Genomic DNA, 19,754 nt, shown 5'->3' on the forward strand with positions numbered 1-19,754 from the left:
CCTAATTCACATGTAAATGTGATATTATAATTTATAACAATAAGTGTTATTATAATGATATACTTTTATATTATATTAAATTATTCTAATAATATAATACAATGTAATATAATATGTTGTAATTATATTATATTTTTATCAAGCCCTACAAATATGTTGTGCTTAACTTAAATCCCTGTATAAATATCATAAATAAACAATAGCCTATTTGTTAACTAAAACATATTTCTACATTTCTGACAGGTTAAAGCCTACAGAATACACATAGCCCCACCTAGTATCAGCCTTGTGTAAAAATGTAATTCCACAAATTTGGAATTTTGCCCCTGTTATAGACCTGTGTGTTTTTGTAATTATCAAACATTAAAGCTCTGATATAATCTGATACGACGCTCTAGTAAATATACAAGAATGATTTAAGCTCTATATTTGGCAGTGTGCATGGACACTCATGGGAAAATGCTTGCGAGTTTCTGATCACATGACTGGAAGTGTAGGATTTGACTCCAGCTGGGAGAGCAGGGGAGAGGAGCGTGTTCAACAATACACGCATTCAAAACACTCGCATGTCCACGTTCCTATTCGTGGATCTGTCACGGAAAACTATTGCATCGATTTCTTGAAACTTTTAAAGCTTTTACCCAATTGCTTTTTATACATCATTCAAGGATATTTCGGCAGCGTCATGGGAATTGGGAAGTTTACCGGCTGCGCTATGGAATAGCTCAAGTCGTGGATCCGATGTGTTTTCTTCAGTATCAGGAAATACGAGCTAACTTGGAGAGAAGTGGAGAGGTTTAACTTCATACAGACATTCCTCCTTTTTGCTTCCTTTGAGTTTGATTCAAAGTTATTAAGAGGCAAGATGGCGGCCGATTCCGTGCAGGTGAGAGAATTATTTTATCTTTTATTTACTAACCGCGCGCTTCAACATCAACACACTTTGATCTCAACATCCATGTTTTCATCTGTTTACTACTTTAAAATACACTTATCTTAAGGATTAGATAGTGACTTATAACTGTGTCTGAAAGGGTTAAATGTGGCCTAGAAATATTGACACAGAGACCAACTGTTGCTTTAATCCCAGGCCATAACTATAGTTAAACTATCCGTTTTATTGTAAATGCAGTGTATTGTATAACGATATTGTATTTACATAACTCCAGTAGCATTCAGAACAGCACTTTACTTGTAGCTACTTATTTGTGCTGGTTCGCTGTAACTTTTAGCTTTTAAATGATGATGATCTTAACTTAGTTAACGTTAGTTTCTTTCTTTCAACGGCATACAGTTATGCTATTAACGTTATTTGCTATGTTGACTGTTTGAAAAGTAAAGGAGTTTTCTGTGTGCATAGGCTACTGTCTAAAATTGACTAATAATGTCCTTTCCTTCTTTCTAAAGCCATAAGAGCTGTTTTCAGGAAGGAAATATTAAATGATTAAAAACATTTAGCTAAACAAGTGAATTTGTGCGCACAAAATAAATGTAAACTGGAGCAGAACCCCTCTTTCGTGTCTGTGTCGTGAGGGGAAAATCTGGAGTAAAATCTATTATTAGTAACATATCCTGAATTATTCCACCCTGGCAACTCCCTGAAACACTTCTGAATTTACTGTGAGGCTATGTCAGTGTTTGTTTGCCTGCTTTTTATGAAATGCGTTTCTAAAAACGATGGAAGTTACTTCAAGAAAATGTAGTAAAATAAAACTGACGTCAAGAGCAAAACTGAACAATATGCAATGTTTGATTTTGTTGGGAGTGAGGGAAAAGTATAAACTGGCTTTTTGCGAATGGAAAGTCAGATGTAAATTAATATTTTGTCTTACGTAAGGGTTTTAGTCCAGATGTTGATGGTCTTCACATGGTAATCTAACCAAAGTTTGTGTCTGACATAGATTTGTTTATTTCTTGTTGTAAGGCATGTTCCATCAAATATAATGCCATGTTGTGCTGTTTTGGCTTTTTGACTAGGCTAATTAGCTAGCCTAAACCCTTTACATTTATTCATTCAGTTTATGTGACACATTGTACAGCAACTGTCATTGTAATGAGACATGTTTCAAACCTCAAGATAGAAAAAAGTACAAACAATTAATAACAATCAGTAAAGTAGTAGTATAGAAAGTAAAAATCATGCACTTGCTAATATGATCCTTTTTTAAACTCCAGTCATTTTGTTGATTTGAGAGAGAATAGTTTGATTGCTGTGTTTGGGTTGTCTCCTCCCCATCTAATTGCAGTGAGGCACAACTGAACCCCAGCAAGTTAACTGCTACTCTTAGTATAAATGTTCAGAGGTACTCCGGCGGGTTGGTTTTGGCTGGAGTGTGGGACAGGTATCCTCTTTGGCATGGCCCTTATCTGGAGCCAAATCACCAGTTACTGAAGGAGAGAGTGGCATTAGCTCAGAAATGCCACAGTTTTTGGGTGGGAAGTTATTTGTAGAGCTGAGGGAAGAGGATGTAAGGATAAGCTATTTATTTAGGCTATAATTTTTTTTTTTTTTTATATATATACATTTAGCATATTTCAAATGTATTTAAATAGTTTTGATTAGTTACCAGCCAACAAAAAAACAAGCTGTGCACTGTTTGACACTACAATGGTATTCAATTTTTTAATTATGTTTTTAAGCGGTTGGGCCATGTACAAAATGTCAGATGAATGTGTTTAGCCATGACGTCTCATTGTTTTGTAGTACCTTTGGTTTTGGTTTCAGTCTGTTGTGCTCTGGCTGCATGCAGTCACGTAATAGGCTGCAATGTACTGCCCAATATTCCATTGCAATCAATTGCAAAATATAAATATAGCTGTAGGTAACAGTTTACAGAATACAAATGCTATAGGAAGTTACAATAAAGAAGTACATGAAATAGACTTCTGTGTTGATAAATGTCAGAGCAGTCAAGTTACAGGGTTTATGTTTGTTTTGTTTCATCTGACTATATAACAATTTAGCAGTAAACTTAACTTTACCTGACAGAATTTGAAGACTAGATGTGTATTTGTTTCATATAGTTTTCAGTTGTTGATAATATTGCATCTATATATATATATATATATATATATATATATATATATATATATATATATATATATATATATATATATATATAAAAATCTAAATGTACTGCGTGTAAAACTTGTATCTTAATTGCATCCATAATATTCAAAAGCTGTAGCCTAATCATTCAGGGTTTTTTTATTTTTTTATTCCATGACTAAAATCTAAAAATCTGTTAAAATCTAAAATCTTTTAAAATAACAGATCCACTGGGTGACAGTATTCTTTAGAAGTGAAATGCTGTGAAAAAAAAAAAAAAGATCAAGGCTTATGGGTCAACCTGGTGCCAAATTTGTTCCCTATGAGGAGTAGGACTCTCATGTAAATAAGGTAGCAAGGTTGAACTGTTTGAATATTTAATATTTATGAATGATTGGTTATTAATTAAATGTTGTTTAAAATTATTATATTTAATGTGCTTATAATTGGAAATTTAAGGTAAACATTTAGGTAAAACATTTAGGTAAACATGCATCCCATCCATCAATTAGCCTCAGACTGTTTAAGAACCGTGTAGAATGAGCAAATTATTTTTGCATGTCAATGTATGTCTGTCCTTTAACCCTCATTTTTACTTGCCAAGTCAGCTGACATAACACCATATTCACTTTGTTTAGGCTAATCTAGTTCTATAAAGCATGACGTATCCTGAGTGATCCGTGCCGGAGCACAAGGTCTTATGTATTTGCTGTGAGTGTGAGTTAACACGTGGTAAAGGTAATGGAGCAGATACGGTAGTGGGTTAGAGGAGATTCTTTTCACTGCTGTTGGTCCGGGGGGTCATGGTAAAACCATAATAGGATGAGCTCTGAGATAAAACTAAAAGGGTAATTCTCAAACCCTCATTGGCTCTGAGCTCATTCATGACTCTCCCTTCTGTGGGTGGAGTCTCAAAGAACTGGCCAGTCACTGATGATGTCATGGAGTTCCCAGCATAGTTCTGTGAAGGTCTTCACATGTTGGAGCTCTTCTTGCTTCCAGTTTTTAACTTGGTTTTTGAATTTCTGTACAGTTTTCATAATCACAAAAGTAAATCTGAACATGGACACTAAAACTTTGTGATATTGTAAAATAATAAAATATATGAAATGCATATTTATATATTTTTTAAATATCTTTTAATTGCTGTGTTTGTTATTATTTTGTTTATTTTTACTGTAAATTGTAGTTATATACATGCAATAATATAACAATAATATATAGTAATAGATAGCAATATTAACCTGAACGCAATGCAAAATAAGTATTTAATCAGAGCTTTGATTCACTTAATCAGTGAACCAAACTCTAAAGCAATTTTTCTGTTTTGTTTTTTTAAAAGACGACTCATGCTCACCAAGGGTACAAAATTTTAGATGCATTAAAATCATTGTCATTTTCTTATAGAGAGGAACTTAGAATGTCAAAAAGAAGATGAATCTTCTGTATAAGTTTCAGGCTTTCTCTCTCTGTTAACATCACTATTGTCCAGTATGTGTCTCATTGAAACAACTCTGACCGCACTGAGGAACAGCCGTTTCAGAGATTCCGCTTATTTAGATATTTACATATATGTACATAGGCTACATATGGAATATAAAATGTCTAGTTTAAAAGGTTAATAATCTACCCGGTTATAATAAAACAAATAACGTACACTAAACAAGTGCAATACTTAGCAGGTGAGCTACTGAGCAAGTTTACTATTATCAGAAGAAAACCATACATTTGGAGCTGGTTATGTGATATTAAACGTATTAGTTTACTAATCATGCACAATGGTAGAAGTGTTTTGACTTTTAATGTCATAACATAGCATTCTACAAAAAAGAAAAAGCACAGAAAAAGTCTTTATTAATGGATCATCTGCCCCTGTAATTCCAATAGAGTAAATGTTGGTGTTTATTTATTTATTTTTATTTTTTTAGTGTTCATTTCAGCTGGAAACTGCAGTTTATTTATTTTTTAGGTTTGCAAAAAGGCACGTTTTTCCAATGAACCTGGGTTGGAACTCTCTCTTTAACATTGTCAGTGACATAACATTACTCACACATTCTCACTTGTCTGACTCTGAAATCTTGTACAGGTAAATGGTACACTTTCTGCCTCAGTGTGTCACAGGCCATGTGTCAACCTGCTGTTTGCTGTATGGGAGTTTATGCAATGTGGCCAATGTGTTCCCTGTGAGTGGATTTGTTCCTCAGCCAGGTTCTTCTCACAGGGTGGGGCATTTGTTACTGGAGAAAAATCCAACCATAGACATGGCCAATGTCCTTTTATTCTTTATTTCTTCCTTTCTTTTTTCATGTACATTTGTATATGTTATGAGCATATGTCAAAACTCTAGAGCAGATGCTTATGGCTAGTATGGCTGCACAGCTTAATATGGTAGCGTTCATACAGCGTTCTGTTTTTTACGAGTGCCCATTCTATAACCAAACTGACACCTGCACATTTGCAGGGCTCACAAACGCATTCTCGACAAACCCGTACTAGTTGTCCGGCACGTCATAATGTGAACTGTGTAATCATTAGCAGTGGTGTAGTGGTAAAAAAAGAGGTGGGTAAACTATAAATTCTGGTGGACCACGACGTGGGCACCCGGTAAGGTGGGCCACTGCCTACCGGTGTATGTATATCCTGATGACATTGCTATAGGCTATCATTTGATGGTACTACCAAGGGTATCACTGGTTGTTCCCTCATCATAGGTCACACAATCACTATTCAATTCATACATTAATCTAAGTTCTTGTTAAAGAGACTCAAAAAGGAATAATATGGTTGAAATCTATAAAGTTTACTAAATGACAAAACAGAGAGAGATCAAAAATATTTATGAGAGATCGAGAGGGAGGCTTATATCCAGGGCTTCCAATGCAATGCACTTGTGCATAATGATTAGTGATTTGGGATTATTTTCATAGTCGATTAATCTGTTGAATATTTCCTCGATTAATTGATTAATTTTTTGGTCTATCAGAAAAATGTGGATCAGTGTTTCCCTGTAGGGAAAAGTCTTAAACCTGGTGCAGGATTCCCTCTGAATCTCTTTTTGACATGCTCCCTACATTAAACCAGCTGCCTGTAATGAATTAAAAAATCCCTTTTTTGCATTGTTTTAATGATTTCCTGTTGCGGCTGCGATCAAGTTTCATTCTCGCGCAGCTTGTTTAGTAACTTCACGAGCGTGTGTTTTCTGCTACGTGTGTGCGCCGTTCTCTTTGTTCCGTGTGTGTGTGTGTGTGTGTGTGTGTCGGCGCGCTGCGCTCTCTGCTCCGTGTTTGTGCTACGCCTTCTGCTCTGTCGTTAACGGCTCAAATGCTCGAATCATGTACCGATCGGCGATAACGCACTGGAAAAACAAAGTCCGCTCAAATAACGTGAAATTTATTGGTGGATAAACGCAATGTAGAGGTGGATAAACGCACTTTGGAGGTGGGCAAACGCTATTTCCGAATTTTGGGAGGTGCGTAAACGGCGTTTACGTGCGTTTAGCCTCCACTACATCCCTGATCATTAGGGATGCACTGATATGAAAATTTTGGTCGATACTGATAATTCTTTATTTTTGAAAGCCGATATCTGATATTGGACGATTTGTGAGAGCAAAAACAAAAGTCTCAACATTAAAAGCAATGTCCCAAGCACACAATTATAATGTTCTCATTATTATTTTATGAAGCCTATATGTTGCACTTAACTGTATTTTTCTTTTTTTAAGTGATTCCAATAATATTTTAAGTAATTCAAAACCATCAAGGCAAAAGCTGAAGGAAATATATTCGCCAACTTTTCTTATCAGGCAGACGATAACATTAAAATGAACCTATATCGGCCAATACCGATATGGTGGCCAATATATCGTGCATCCCTGATAATCATGACGGGTTTAGTTTACTCACAGAGACGGATAAATTATTTGTGTTCATCCGTAGATCCACCGAAGCTGCAATGGTGCGATGTGTGTGTCTTAAAGGTCCCCTATTATGCAAAATTCACTTTTGCATGCTGTTTGGACATAAATGTGTGTTGGCAGTGTGTGTACACAACCAGCCAATAGTGATAAAAATCCACTCACTCCTTTTTTATTAATCCCCATAAATCATAAGCAGTGTCTCCCAACGACCTGTTTTCAGAATGCTGTTTTAGTGACGTCACTAATACAGGCTCCGCCCACGAGTGTTGACAGACACTGCCGTTTCAACATAGACCCGCCCTGATCGAGTTCACAGCTGCTGCACTGACGAGAGTGTCTCCCAAGAGTTGTAGGTGTTGTGTGGCTGGATGTATTAATCCACATAGCTCTCTCTATTTACTCCCGAAATCTGAGGCAGCCGCTGAAGACGAGGTGGAATTATTTAGTTTTTAAAGAAAATGCTCCCTCAACTCTACCGAAATTTGTTTATGTAACGTTACTTGCGCACTTCTTATAACTTACTGTGTTTACTCAGCTCTTACGGTGATTTTCTGAAGTAAAACTGACGCTTCATCTTTTGTGTGATGTACAATAAACTTTATTAAACTCATCAGTATATGTTTGATCATCATTCGGACCTGGTCCGAAACAGCAGACTTGTAGGCTATTAATAATGGATACATACAAGCAGATGACAAATACGTTATAACCGTAATTAAACTACTAAACTATACCTGTTCCATCTCTATACAGCACTCTGACTCTGTAGGCATTATTGTCCGACTCGAAATGAACACCGTTACTGAGAGTTTCTGATATTATCATCATTCCGTGAGATGAAATTCATATGAAATTGTCCTGAGAGACTGAGCGCGAGCTCGTGAGGCTCCGCCCCCTGTGTCGTGCAGCAGCAGCTTATTTGCATTTAAAGGGCACACACTAAAACAGCGTGTTTTTCTGAGCCCCAAAAAATGACAATTTAAACGTGCTGTAAAAAATGATCTGTTGGGTATTTTGAGCTAAAACTTAACATACACACTGGGGACATCAGAGACTTATTTTACATCTTGTGAAAAGGGGCATAATACGGGACCTTTAAACATACTCTGCACTTGGTTACTACGCATTTAAAGTCCTTGTTGGTTGTTTAAAATAGGATGAACTCATTTATTTAATAACACTGTCAGTTGTGATTAAAACTTCCTGATGTTGTGGACATCACCATTTTTGAAACTGTTGCTGAATGCGGTTGTGAGTCCTGAAAATGTGCAGGCTCTTAAGCGGCGCTGCCATACTAGCCATTAGCATCTGCTATAGAGTTTTTTTTTTGTGCAAAACATGACGGGGTTAGGGATGAACATAAACAGTGCGTAAGTAATCAATGTAATCGATTACATTGATGCATCGTTCCAGCCCTACTCATGACCCTCAAGGTCCAGTCACATTTACAGTTGTTTAAAAAAAAATTGTAACAGAAATTTCAATAGGAATCCACATGAATTTTGTGTAATGGCTAAAGAGGTTCAAGTTGGTCGCTTGGTTTCAAAGTGACTTCAATGTGAGCTAGGGGTGCACGATTATAGGCTGCATATTTGTAGTGTCTGCGTGAGAGCACCCTCTGGCGTTCAGATGGAGCAGCATTTACTGATCCAGCCGTGCTGCGCATAAAATAATCGCAGCCTTTGCCAAATCGTGTGCGGTTTCATTGTGATTAATTGTGCAGCCCTAGTGTGAGCTGTGCTGATAATACACAATCAACCTTTTTCCTTGCGAAATTTCAGCCAAATTTGTGACCGTAATTCTAAATCTACACACAAAACAAGCAACTTTCTCATGTGGCCAGATTTAATTGAGTATTTTGTGTGGTTCTGATTGGTTGAATTTGAGGAAGGAGATTTTTAAAGCAGCTGGAACTGCAGCGTGCCTGTTAGTCTTTGACCCTCGTTATTTTAAGACCACCATGACCAAGTTGCCGTCATTTAGCAATAGCTTAACATAAGGCTAATCCGGCATCAGCCATACCTTGAATGGAACTCTTCGCTGCCAAAACTAGCTTAAACGCTGGATTGGTTTCACATTCCTCATTCACAGGCTGTCCTTGTTGGAGCTGTGTGCTGCTTTATAGTTTTACATTTGGAGTGGGAATGTATATTTCAAGAGAGTTCTAAGTCTCTTAAGATTGCTTGAGGGGTTTTTTGCTATTTTTTTGCTAATTTCCATTTCTTGGTAAGAACCAGTTCTGTAGGCTATTGTTTGGTTTATGGTCATTAAACTATGCACACGTTTTTTTTATTTTTTTTATATATGATTAATGTGTGACAAGTTGATTGAGTTTTGATTGAGGGAGTCACAAGGAATCGTTGGCGAGTTGCCTAATTCTGTGTCAAATTCCACTTAAAAGCCTAAAATAAAAAGCTTAAGCATGTATAATAACTATTAGGGCTGAACGATTAATTGCATTTGCGATAATATTGCAATATGATAAAACGATATTTAACCACAAATGCTGCAATTACACTCTAATCACGTGATACGAGAGTAAAGAAGTCTGCAGAGGAAGCATCAACTTGGCACTTTACGCATATAGGCCTGGCATACAGGAAAGAACAGTTTGTTTAATCTATCTAATATTGTGTTGTTCATACTATACAATAGGGGTGGAAGGAAAGATTCTCTCTCCAACGATTCTGGATCGATCCTGCGCTTAGTTTTTAAACCGCAGACGCTGCATAGCATTCAAAACACCCGTATTCTGCTTGCTTCTTATATTAAAATTAGAGCTCGACCGATTCATCGGTTTTACCAATATATCGGTACCGATAGTTGTTTGGTGGAACTATCACTATCGTCAAAAGTCCATACCGATAGTTTTTCTGGGATGTTTGCCGTCGAGGCTGAGATGACTAACATTAGTAGCCTAGTGGCTGCCTCAAGCAGTTAAAATGAATGATAAAGGTAGGCTACAATTGTATTGCTCATATTAATACATGCAGTAAAAATGTATATTGTATATTGCATAATGCATAGTTCATGAAAACTAGCTAATACATTCTTGTTAACAAATGGGACTTGCAAAGTGTTACCTATGAAATTTACATATGTTTCTAGGTTATAGCTAAAGAAACACATTTGACGTAATTATTTTAATATTTTAATGTTTAAATTATTTTCTGTAGAGTTCGTTCTGTAGAACTTCTCATTTCAATATATTCATATTTATATATTTATTTCATTTAGCACATTTCAGTTCAGCACTGTTTTACTTGGAGTGTTACGTTTGTTTTTAATCCAGTATCCATTTTTAAAAATATCGGTTGAATAATCGGTTATCGGCATGTACGGTCAAACCTAAATATCGGTATTGGTAAAATCCACTATCGCCGACCTCTAATTCAAATTCTAAAACTCACTGACACAAGGCTGCTTTCAAATTTCAAATACTCAAGTGCGCTTTGTGAACGCTCACACATGCGGCTGTGTGCGATTCTGTGTGGTTAAATGTACTTGTGTTTAAAAATACTTTTATGACGTGAAATTAATGTAAACACAGGCAGTTATGTTTTAAGGGATTAACCAGACAGGACAAACCATATGTTATATTTCAAAAGAGATCTGTGCATTAGTGTGAAATTGAATGCATTTTGTCAGATATCCCGTAAAATTTTTTGATAATGATCAATTAGTGCTGGGCGGTATGACCAAAAATTTATATGACGGTATATATTTTTTTTTTTCAAGTATGACTGGGTGTTAACCACATTTTCTACTGATTGAGAGAGGAAATACTGCAGTAGATTGACTTAGAATGCCCTATTTTACTGTCATGAGTCAATATTGAAGGAAAAATTCCACACTAATATTAATACAGGTTTGCAAGGCTGTTTACAAAGAAACAGCGGTTTCCCTGGCAACGGCTGTAGACAAACAAACGCAGTGCTCATAAACGCTGCTTTATCAGAAAAGATAAATTAAGATTTTAAATGAAAATAACATCGAAAATTCTAAAGAGAGTCAGTTCCCTTCAAAGATAAATTCATATAAAAACACCCGCGCTGCGTTTTGACTTTGAGTCGCGCAGTGCTCATGTTTTTGTCAAAGCCTTTTGGAAAATCTATTTGTGGCGGGCAGTGTTGATATTGTGAACCAATGTATGGGAAACACTGTAATATAATTTGACCGCTATCAATTATAGTTCTAACTAGTGCTGGGCGGTATATCGATTCATACCGAATAACGCTGTTTATTTTTGTTATGATATGAATTTTGAAAATACCGGTGTATGTTGCTTTAACAAAGTTTGGAACGGTGTGTGAGAGGGGTCGCTTTTCACTGTTTCTCTGTGGTGAGGAGGGCACAGCCCCTAGTGTTACTAAGCGTGGCGGTGAGAGAAAAATAAAAGTGTGACGGTGAAGATGGATAGGTTAAACTATAATTGATAGCTGTCTAATTATATTACAGTGTTTCCCATACATTGGTTCACAATATCAACACAGCCTTTTGGAAAATCTATTTGTGGTTGGCATTGACATCGTTGAATAAACATGAGCACTGCATATTTCATAGTCAAAGCGGGTGTTTTTATATGAATGTATCTGAAGTGAACTGACTGTCTTTAGAAAAGTTTCGATGTTCTTTCAATTGAATCTTTCTTTATCTTTCCTGATAAAGCAGCGTTTATGAGCCCTGCGCTGGTTTGTGTACAGCCGTTACTGGGGAAACCTTTCTGCCGCTCCTAAAGCGCCTCCTGCTGGCACCTCTTTGTAAACAGCCTTGCAAACCTGTATTAATATTAGTGTGGATGTGTTCTACAATATTCATTCATGACAGTAAAATAGGTCAATCTACTGCAGTATGTCCTCTCTCAATAAGTAGAAAATTTGATCAAACACCCAGTCATGCTAAAAAAAAAAAAAAAAAAAAACGTCATACAGTATACCGTGAAACCGGTATCATTTTGAAAAATACCGTGATATGGATTTTTGGTCATACCGTCCAGCACTAAGTTTAACCCATCCATCTTCACCGTCACGCTTAGTAACACCTACAGCTGTGCCCTCACCACCGTGCAACAGTGAAAAGAGACCCCTCTCAAACAGTGTAGCGTTGCGTTCCGATCGTTGTTAAAGCGACATACACCGGTATTGCGGTGTATTAAAAATTCATATCATAACAAATATAAACACCCGTATTCCATATGAACCCGTATACCTCCCAGCACTGTGATCAATGTTAATTATGTCTTCGATTAATCCAAAGAAAATATTTTTTTTTTTTTTACACGCACGTATACGGACTTTGAAGTCAAATACTTCTTGTTTTTCGAGAATGTTGCACTCCTGTTTGTCATTGTGCACGAAACTTCACGCCAATAAATCATCAGGAATATTGCTGACTTGTGCGCGTCTCAAGCGCCCTCTTTACGTTCGTCCTAATACCTGTTAGTTGTCCGTGGATTTGACCATATTTGGCGTTTAAAATGGAAACGTCTTTAGACATGGAAAATCGATTTTACAATCGATTCAATGAACACTTATCTCAAAAATTTAACAGGATTTTTTCACAAAAGTGACAGCCCTAGTGTGTATATATCAGTGTTTCCCACACATAGACTAATTCGTGGCGGTGCGCCACAGAATCAACACCGGCCGCCACAAATTGCGTTTCGTTATAAAAAAAATTGTTTACGCTATTTAAAACACGCAGCGTGTTCATTCAGCGGCATTTCCTTTCCCTGCTCTCCCTCCGTCTCTCTGTCACTCACGCGTCTCTCTCACAAGCGATTTTGTCTCGCCAAAGCCTTATTTGATTGGTGAGTGATGTAGATGACTGCTGCGCTTGTGACAGGGTGACAGTATAGGGCTTGGGCGTCGTGACGTCATACTTGGCGTGGCGGCCATGTTGATGGCCTCGCGAATGTAAACATACAGCAGTCGAACGAGGAGAAGCAGAGTTGGGAGAAAGAAAATAAAGAAAAAAGATATTAAAGTCCCGAAAAGGATGTGGAATTTACGGGGATACGTTAAATAGGGAAGCCAGAGACCAGTAACGTTATGTGGACAAAATCGGCAAAAAAAGTGTAGTTAGTAGCTATCAACCCTCCCGTTTTTTCCGGGTTTCTCACGCATTTGAGCTCTTTTCCCGCTGTCTTTCCGTTTTAGTATTTTCCTATAAAATATCCTGAAAAATGAAAATTTCAACATTCATCTTTCTGTTGCTATCCCTCTGCTGACAGCAAAAATTCGTACTACAAAACGTACTACAGCATTAACTAAGCGAGTTGTTAAGCTAGATCTAACGTGACTTTGCTTACAGATTGGCGTGAAATCGTGCTCTCACAATAACCACGCTGTTATCTTAAAAAGGCCAATATCACGCTAAGGTTGCCTTCAAGTAAGCAAAACGATGCTTTGAAAACATCTGTTTCGCTGGAAGGGCAAGGGGGTAGCAACAGGACAACAGTAACGTTACAGAGACTGACAGGTCCGATGGAAGGGCTAACATTAATGTTATGAGAGAGTAAGGTATTAAAATACGGGATATTTTACAGGAAAATTTGTCCACATACTGGTCCCTGGTTTCCCTAACGTATCCCGGTAAATTCCACATCCTTTTCGGGATTTTAACATATTTTTTCTTTCTCCCAACTCTGCTTCTCCTCGTTCGACTTGCTGTATGTTTACATTCGCGAGGCCATCAACATGGCCGCCACGCCAAGTATGACGTCACGACGCCCAAGCCCTATTACTGAAATAACGAGCAGAGAGAGAGAGAGAGGCCCGGTCACGCGCGCGCGCACCCTCACCGTCTTCAAACTATCTTGCTCTCTCTCGCTCCCTTGCGCATATTAATCAAAATCAATTGAGAATTGACACGATGATAATAGATCGGAAGACCTAAGTTTCATGTGGAGCATTCGGGTATTTCATCTGCTGGGTGTTGTGCAAAAAAAAATAAAAAATACGTTGCCTTATCTTCTCTGAAAAGCGTTCCGCTCATTCAGATGACATGAAAAACACTTTCAATAAACAAAACAAAACTATGATGAAATGTTTTCTGTGTTGACAAATCTTGTGCGATGTCCTAACTGCCGGTGTTGTGCCGAATTTCGACTCCCTGCCAAATTATTACCCCCCTCGTTGAAGTCAGTACCTGATTGCCTAATCCTAACCCCTCCCCTAATCCTAACCCCTCCCCTAATCCTAACCCCTCCCCCACAACTAATCTAAACCTACCAATACTAGGGGGGTAATAATTTGGCGGGGGTAGAAATTCGGCACGACACCTGGATAATCACACAACGTGTACAAGTCCGCTAATGACACGTCCGATTCGCGAACTAATGATCTCCTTTGAACCGATTCAACCAAAACAATCTTTTAGTTTACTGTTTGCGGTAAATGCAGTTGGGTTGTCGAGGTCAAAACTCTAAATAAGATGTGAATCAATAAACTTACTATAAATAATGTTATGTCATTTTTACTCTTACACTGAATATTTGGATTTTGTGAAGGTGTGAATCGTTTTTGATTAATATTTAATATAATAAAGTTATGTGTAACAGATTATTAACGGATATTATTAACGGAGATTAATAATCCCCCCGCCACAAACTGATTTATAGTCTGTGGGATATATTTTTTTAATTAATCAAAGACATTTTGATCATTATCAAAATTTGTTGCAGCCCTCGAAGAATCATGATGCATTTTTTTATTCTACCCAGTACTGATACTGACATTATTTCTTCCAGATATGGTCTATAGCTTTACGATTTATAGACTGTTGCACTTAAAAGCTTGTGGTGACCTTCCAGACGTTTATACTTCCCTTTTTTTCAGAAAGCCTCTAGTTTAAATCACACCACTTGTTTTTCGCTCTGTGTGGCCACATCTAGTTGATTTGAAGCAGTTGGGCTCCTCGGTCAGTGATCTGTGTGCGCTGACCCCACCCTGCTGATAACACACGCTTTGAATGCCAAACCCCATGTTTGCTGTGTCTCTATAAATCTTTCTCAGGAGGGGTCTTCTTATTCACCGCGCAGGCATGTTTGTGTGAACTTTGAGAATACAGGGCAGGCCATGCTGTTGTGAGAAGGCTGTGAACCGACCTATGGTGGAAAATTATTCTCAGTTGAACTTGTTTTGATATTGACCTTGCAAAAGCAGTTTGATGTCTAGTTGTGTTGGATGGATGCAGACAAACCACCCTAAAGACTGTAAATGGCTTATAAAGCATTATAAATTAGGGCTTTTCACGGTACCAAGATTTCAGCAGTCGTCGGTACCAAAAACAGTAAAATTTTGGTTCTCTGTACCAATTTAGGTACCAGAGCAAAAACTGTTGAATTAAGCATTTCCAGTTTCCGATTCAAACGCGCATTTTAAATACGGTTGTCAATCCAGAAACTTTGAAGTGTACGAAACACTAAATTTGTCAGATTGTGAACAGGTGATAAATAATAGGGATGCACCGATCCGATACTCAGTATCTGTATCGGCTCCGATACTGCCATTTTTGGCGGATCGGGTATCGGTCAGACAAGGCCGATCCAAATCCGATATTGTGTGTATACTATTCAGTGTTATTGTTAAGCCCCACAAAAGACACACAAACATTATAAAGCACCATAAGTTTTCGCGCACAATATTATAAGTGTTCTGAAGCCATTATATAGTATAATGTGAGATATAAATTAATATTTAAGTCCTTAAATTCAAGATCACGTAAACGTTTCCCTCAGCTGCGCTGTCAGTCATTCTCCATTCAGCACTCAAACAGCGCGTCGCGTTCGGTTACGACAGTTAACAAGATGAAAGTCTCTCCAAGATGATTCAATGTTACTATTATTATACTTGATCTGTAGATAAAGGTCTATGGTTTCGCATAAAACAACTTTATCTTGCTGGACTTTATTGCTGTACCTCATGCCTACTTTCTAAGGGTGTCTGTTAGATCACAACACTGGAGTAAAGTCAGGTACTATTTGTTCTTCACGCGCACAGTAACTGAAATTTAAAACTGTTAAAAGAAAATGCTGAATAGACTATTGCATAGATAGATACTGTATAATACACTACGCATCAATATGTATTTTCTTTGTGCTTTAAACTTTTCAATGCGGACTCGACGCGCTGCGCGCTGTGACTCGTGTTGCTTCAAGCGCATCATTCTGCGCTCTGGATGCGCATAAGCGCTTTGTGCCGCACTGTATTGGAGCCTTTCATATTATACAGTGACGCAATGAAACATTATCAATAGCCGTTCTTGTTCTGTCCTATCTATTATGTTGCTACCTCATTAAACAGCTGTGCTATACATTTAAAAAATGTCTCAATTTTATTGTAGGCTATAAAATAATTTATATTTTTGATTTTTGTTGTTGTTTTTCATGAATGTATTTTACAACAATACAAAGAGCAATGTGTAAAGTTTTACCAGATTTAGTGTTACACTTATTGTCTCTAATTTGTTCCCCACTAAACATTTTTTTTCACAAAATGTTCAAATTTTATACAATTATTGTGCACTCGTGATTTTTCTAGACTAAATTTTACTGCTGAATTATCCACTAATCTAGTTTATAATAGCATTTATGTCAGATTATGATCATATATTTTTTGTTGTTGTTTTTCTTTTTTTCAGTTCTTATTATCAGTTCAACACAGAGTTATAGAAATTCTGCTTGATTAAAAAAAACCTGCGCTGGTATCGGTACGGATCGGTATCGGCCGATACTCAGAATTTTTGGTATCGGATCGGTTCTGAAAAAATGGTATCGTTGCATCCCTAATAAATAAAAAGCAAGACAAGAGCCATCCATTTGTAATCATTAAGTATGTCAATCTCTGAAGTGCATGCTCTGCACGCTTGCAAAAACCTATTAAATAATCAAAAAAGCAGTCGCAAATGGGACCTATAAAGCAAAATTCATTGTGTACGCAACCACTCTATAATGATGAAAATCCACCCGCTCCTTTTTCTTAAAAAAATCCCCATAAAACCTTAAGTCTCATTGCTTGAAAACGGCTTGTTCTATGTGCGTCACATTGGCCAGTGGTTCTCAAACTTTTTTTTTGTCGTGCCCCCCTTTAAACCTTTTAAAAAATATGCCCCACCCCCCCAAAGCAAATTTAATAAATAAAAACGGAAAGATTTTTTTAAAATGCAATGAAAAACACCTGCAATAGTTTCACTTTGTAATGTCATTATTTTTGACATTTGTTTTTATATAACAGCAAGAGAGAATAATACAGAATATTAACTTTTAATTTAAATAAACAAAAACATTTAAATATTTCAGTGATGCTTTGGATGAACAATATATAAAAGCGCAAATATATAACTGCTATTGACAGCGCCTCACGTCACAAACTCAGCTTCTTGTTCGTCTTCTCACCGGAATACGCACAGCAGCGGAATTGCTTGCTTGTTCACAATCGCAGCTTGTGATTCGGTCCGCTGAAGATGTGCTTTTCTATAGAGAGCCTAAGTCCCTCCCCTCCGCTTCCAGCTCATGGGACCTTATTTCGGAAAAAATATGTATGGTAGTCAATGGCGAGAGACAACTTATCTTTTTATTCCGTTTGAACTGTGCCCTGAATTACACACATGATGTTTGTCAATTTAAAAGATAATTATGAAAGTCAAGAAAGTCGCAGTTTGTCATAAAACAGAACAGTAACATTTAGGGCCCGTCCACACGGAGACGCGTTTCGCTGTATACGTAGGCTATACATTTTTTATCGTATTGGCGTTTCGTCCACACGGATCCGGCGTTTTCGGAGACTGAAACCGCTATTTTTTGAAACCGGGTCCCAAGGTGGATAAATCTGAAAACGCCGCCCTTGCGTTTTCGTGTGTACGGCCAATCCGTACATTTTGTGAAACGATGATGTCATCACCCCACGTGTCGACTAGTCAGACACCGCACGTAACAGCAACAACTGCCGACGATATTCTTGTATAAAAATATACTATAATGCTGCAGAAGAAGCTATAGCCTACTGAGCCTATTTTATTCTTTTATTTATTTACATATAGCTATTCTCATTTTACTTATTTATTTCTATTTTGTTCATTATATGGTGCTGGTCTGTTGTCTGATTAAGACGATCGTTGGGAATTATTCAAAAAACGCACTAACCAGCAAAACATTCCACTCCGACATTAAATTTATCTGTAGGCCTATTTGTAGCCATTAAAGAAAATGTATTTAGTTTCATATTTATGCTTAAATAATGTTATTTTTTAATTTCATCAATGTTGAAAAGTGAACGAGTAATCATAAGATATATCGGGAGACATAGGCCTAATTTTGACCCCATTAAGTTTCGTTTTGTATAAAGCCTTTCTTTAAAGTGAATTTCGTTTTGTATAAATTGTATCTTAATTTTAATCCATGTTTCATCAACGAATTGCCTGGATTTAATAGCAAATAGCAGACAATCAAGACATGGACGTGCCGGCGCCATATGTCTTGCATTGCTCGTGAACTGGACTTGCTGTATAAATGAACCGAAACTCAGAAATATATATATATATATATATATATATATATATATATATATATATATATATATATATATATATATATATATATATATATATATATATAGGCCTATTTAGAAAGCTTGAAATAACTTTTAAACAACATAGAACAAAAATTCAAAATGAAAAGAAAGTTAAGAAACATATAGCTATGTAGGCTAATCCGTATCAAGTGTGCATTTCTCTAAATGTCACGGTCATAATACTGCGAAGGTGGCGAGTCAGCATCGTCAACTTCATCTTTGCAGCCACACAGAAAACACTAGTTTATTAATAAACAATTAAAATATCTCCTTGCTATTTTTGACACATTCATATTTGATTACTTTTGCCGGTTCTTTGTGCAAGCTTTATGCGTCCGCTATATGTCATATTGCGTCCGTTCATATTGTTCAATATTTTCAATATAAGTTATAGGTAAAAAAAAGACCTATAAAAGAAAAGAAGCAGCTACTGTGCCTAATATTATTGTATACAGTGCGCACGGTTTATCCATAGGGTTTATGCCATTGAAAGTAGGCTATAAGAAAGATTTATGCCTTATGTGCGTGCTTCTTCTCCGCGTTTTTTGCCATCTCTGTGGCAGAATTAAAGCGCCACATACTGGACTGGCATGTATAGTACATCGTTTTGAGTCGGTTTCAGTGGTTTCGTGTGTACGCAGATATTTCTTGAGACGACACCGTGTTTACGGATTTTTTTTTTTGAACGAGGAAAAAAAAACATCGGATAGGGAAAGCTCTGGCTTCGTGTGGATGTGGCCTTAGTTTTATGTGAAAATCGCTCAATGAACTACATCTCTCGTCTCGCACTATGTAAGTCACCAACATGATCTCTTATGTGTGCAGTCTGGTACAAAACACTCAGGCATGACGGCGTAACGTTACGATTATAACGTAAGACTATAGAAAGACAGACGTTAGCTTCAGTAAAGTTAGCTTCATTCATTGAGAGAAAAGTAGTCTCGCGTAGCCAGACCTTCAGACTGACGGCTGAAGGTCTGGAATTCATAGCAGCTTTCTTTGGCCAAGGCCCGCCCATAAGGCCGTTTGACCGACATGTCAAACAACCAATTACAGTTCGTTTCGTTCAGTGTCACGTTTCGTTGCGTGGAAATGTCCCCACAACAACAGATCGGCGTGCAACCATAGACTGCAACAAGTCAGTCAGCATAGAAAATCAAAGAAGGAGAAGAAAACAAGCAGTAAGTCATTGATCTGTTTGTGCACGTATAACAAC

The 19,754-nt window shown here is 37.1% G+C and overlaps 1 protein-coding gene across 2 annotated transcripts in view; it reads left to right on the forward strand.

Moving 5' to 3' along the window:
- The first annotated feature begins 478 nt into the window (after positions 1-478).
- The window catches only part of pkn2b (protein kinase N2b), a 47,545-nt gene continuing 28,269 nt past the window's right edge, over positions 479-19,754 (forward strand). Inside the window, exon 1 of one of the 2 annotated variants that reach the window (XM_084129049.1) lies at positions 479-886. In XM_084129049.1, the coding sequence (XP_083985175.1) occupies positions 866-886 (21 nt within the window). In that variant the 5' untranslated portion in view covers positions 479-865. The remainder of the gene's footprint in view (positions 887-19,754) is intronic. The other variant, XM_084129050.1, reaches the window with a different exon arrangement.

This window comes from Abramis brama, assembly GCF_963993115.1.
Source record: "Abramis brama genome assembly, chromosome: 11".
Lineage (NCBI taxonomy): Eukaryota > Metazoa > Chordata > Actinopteri > Cypriniformes > Leuciscidae > Abramis > Abramis brama.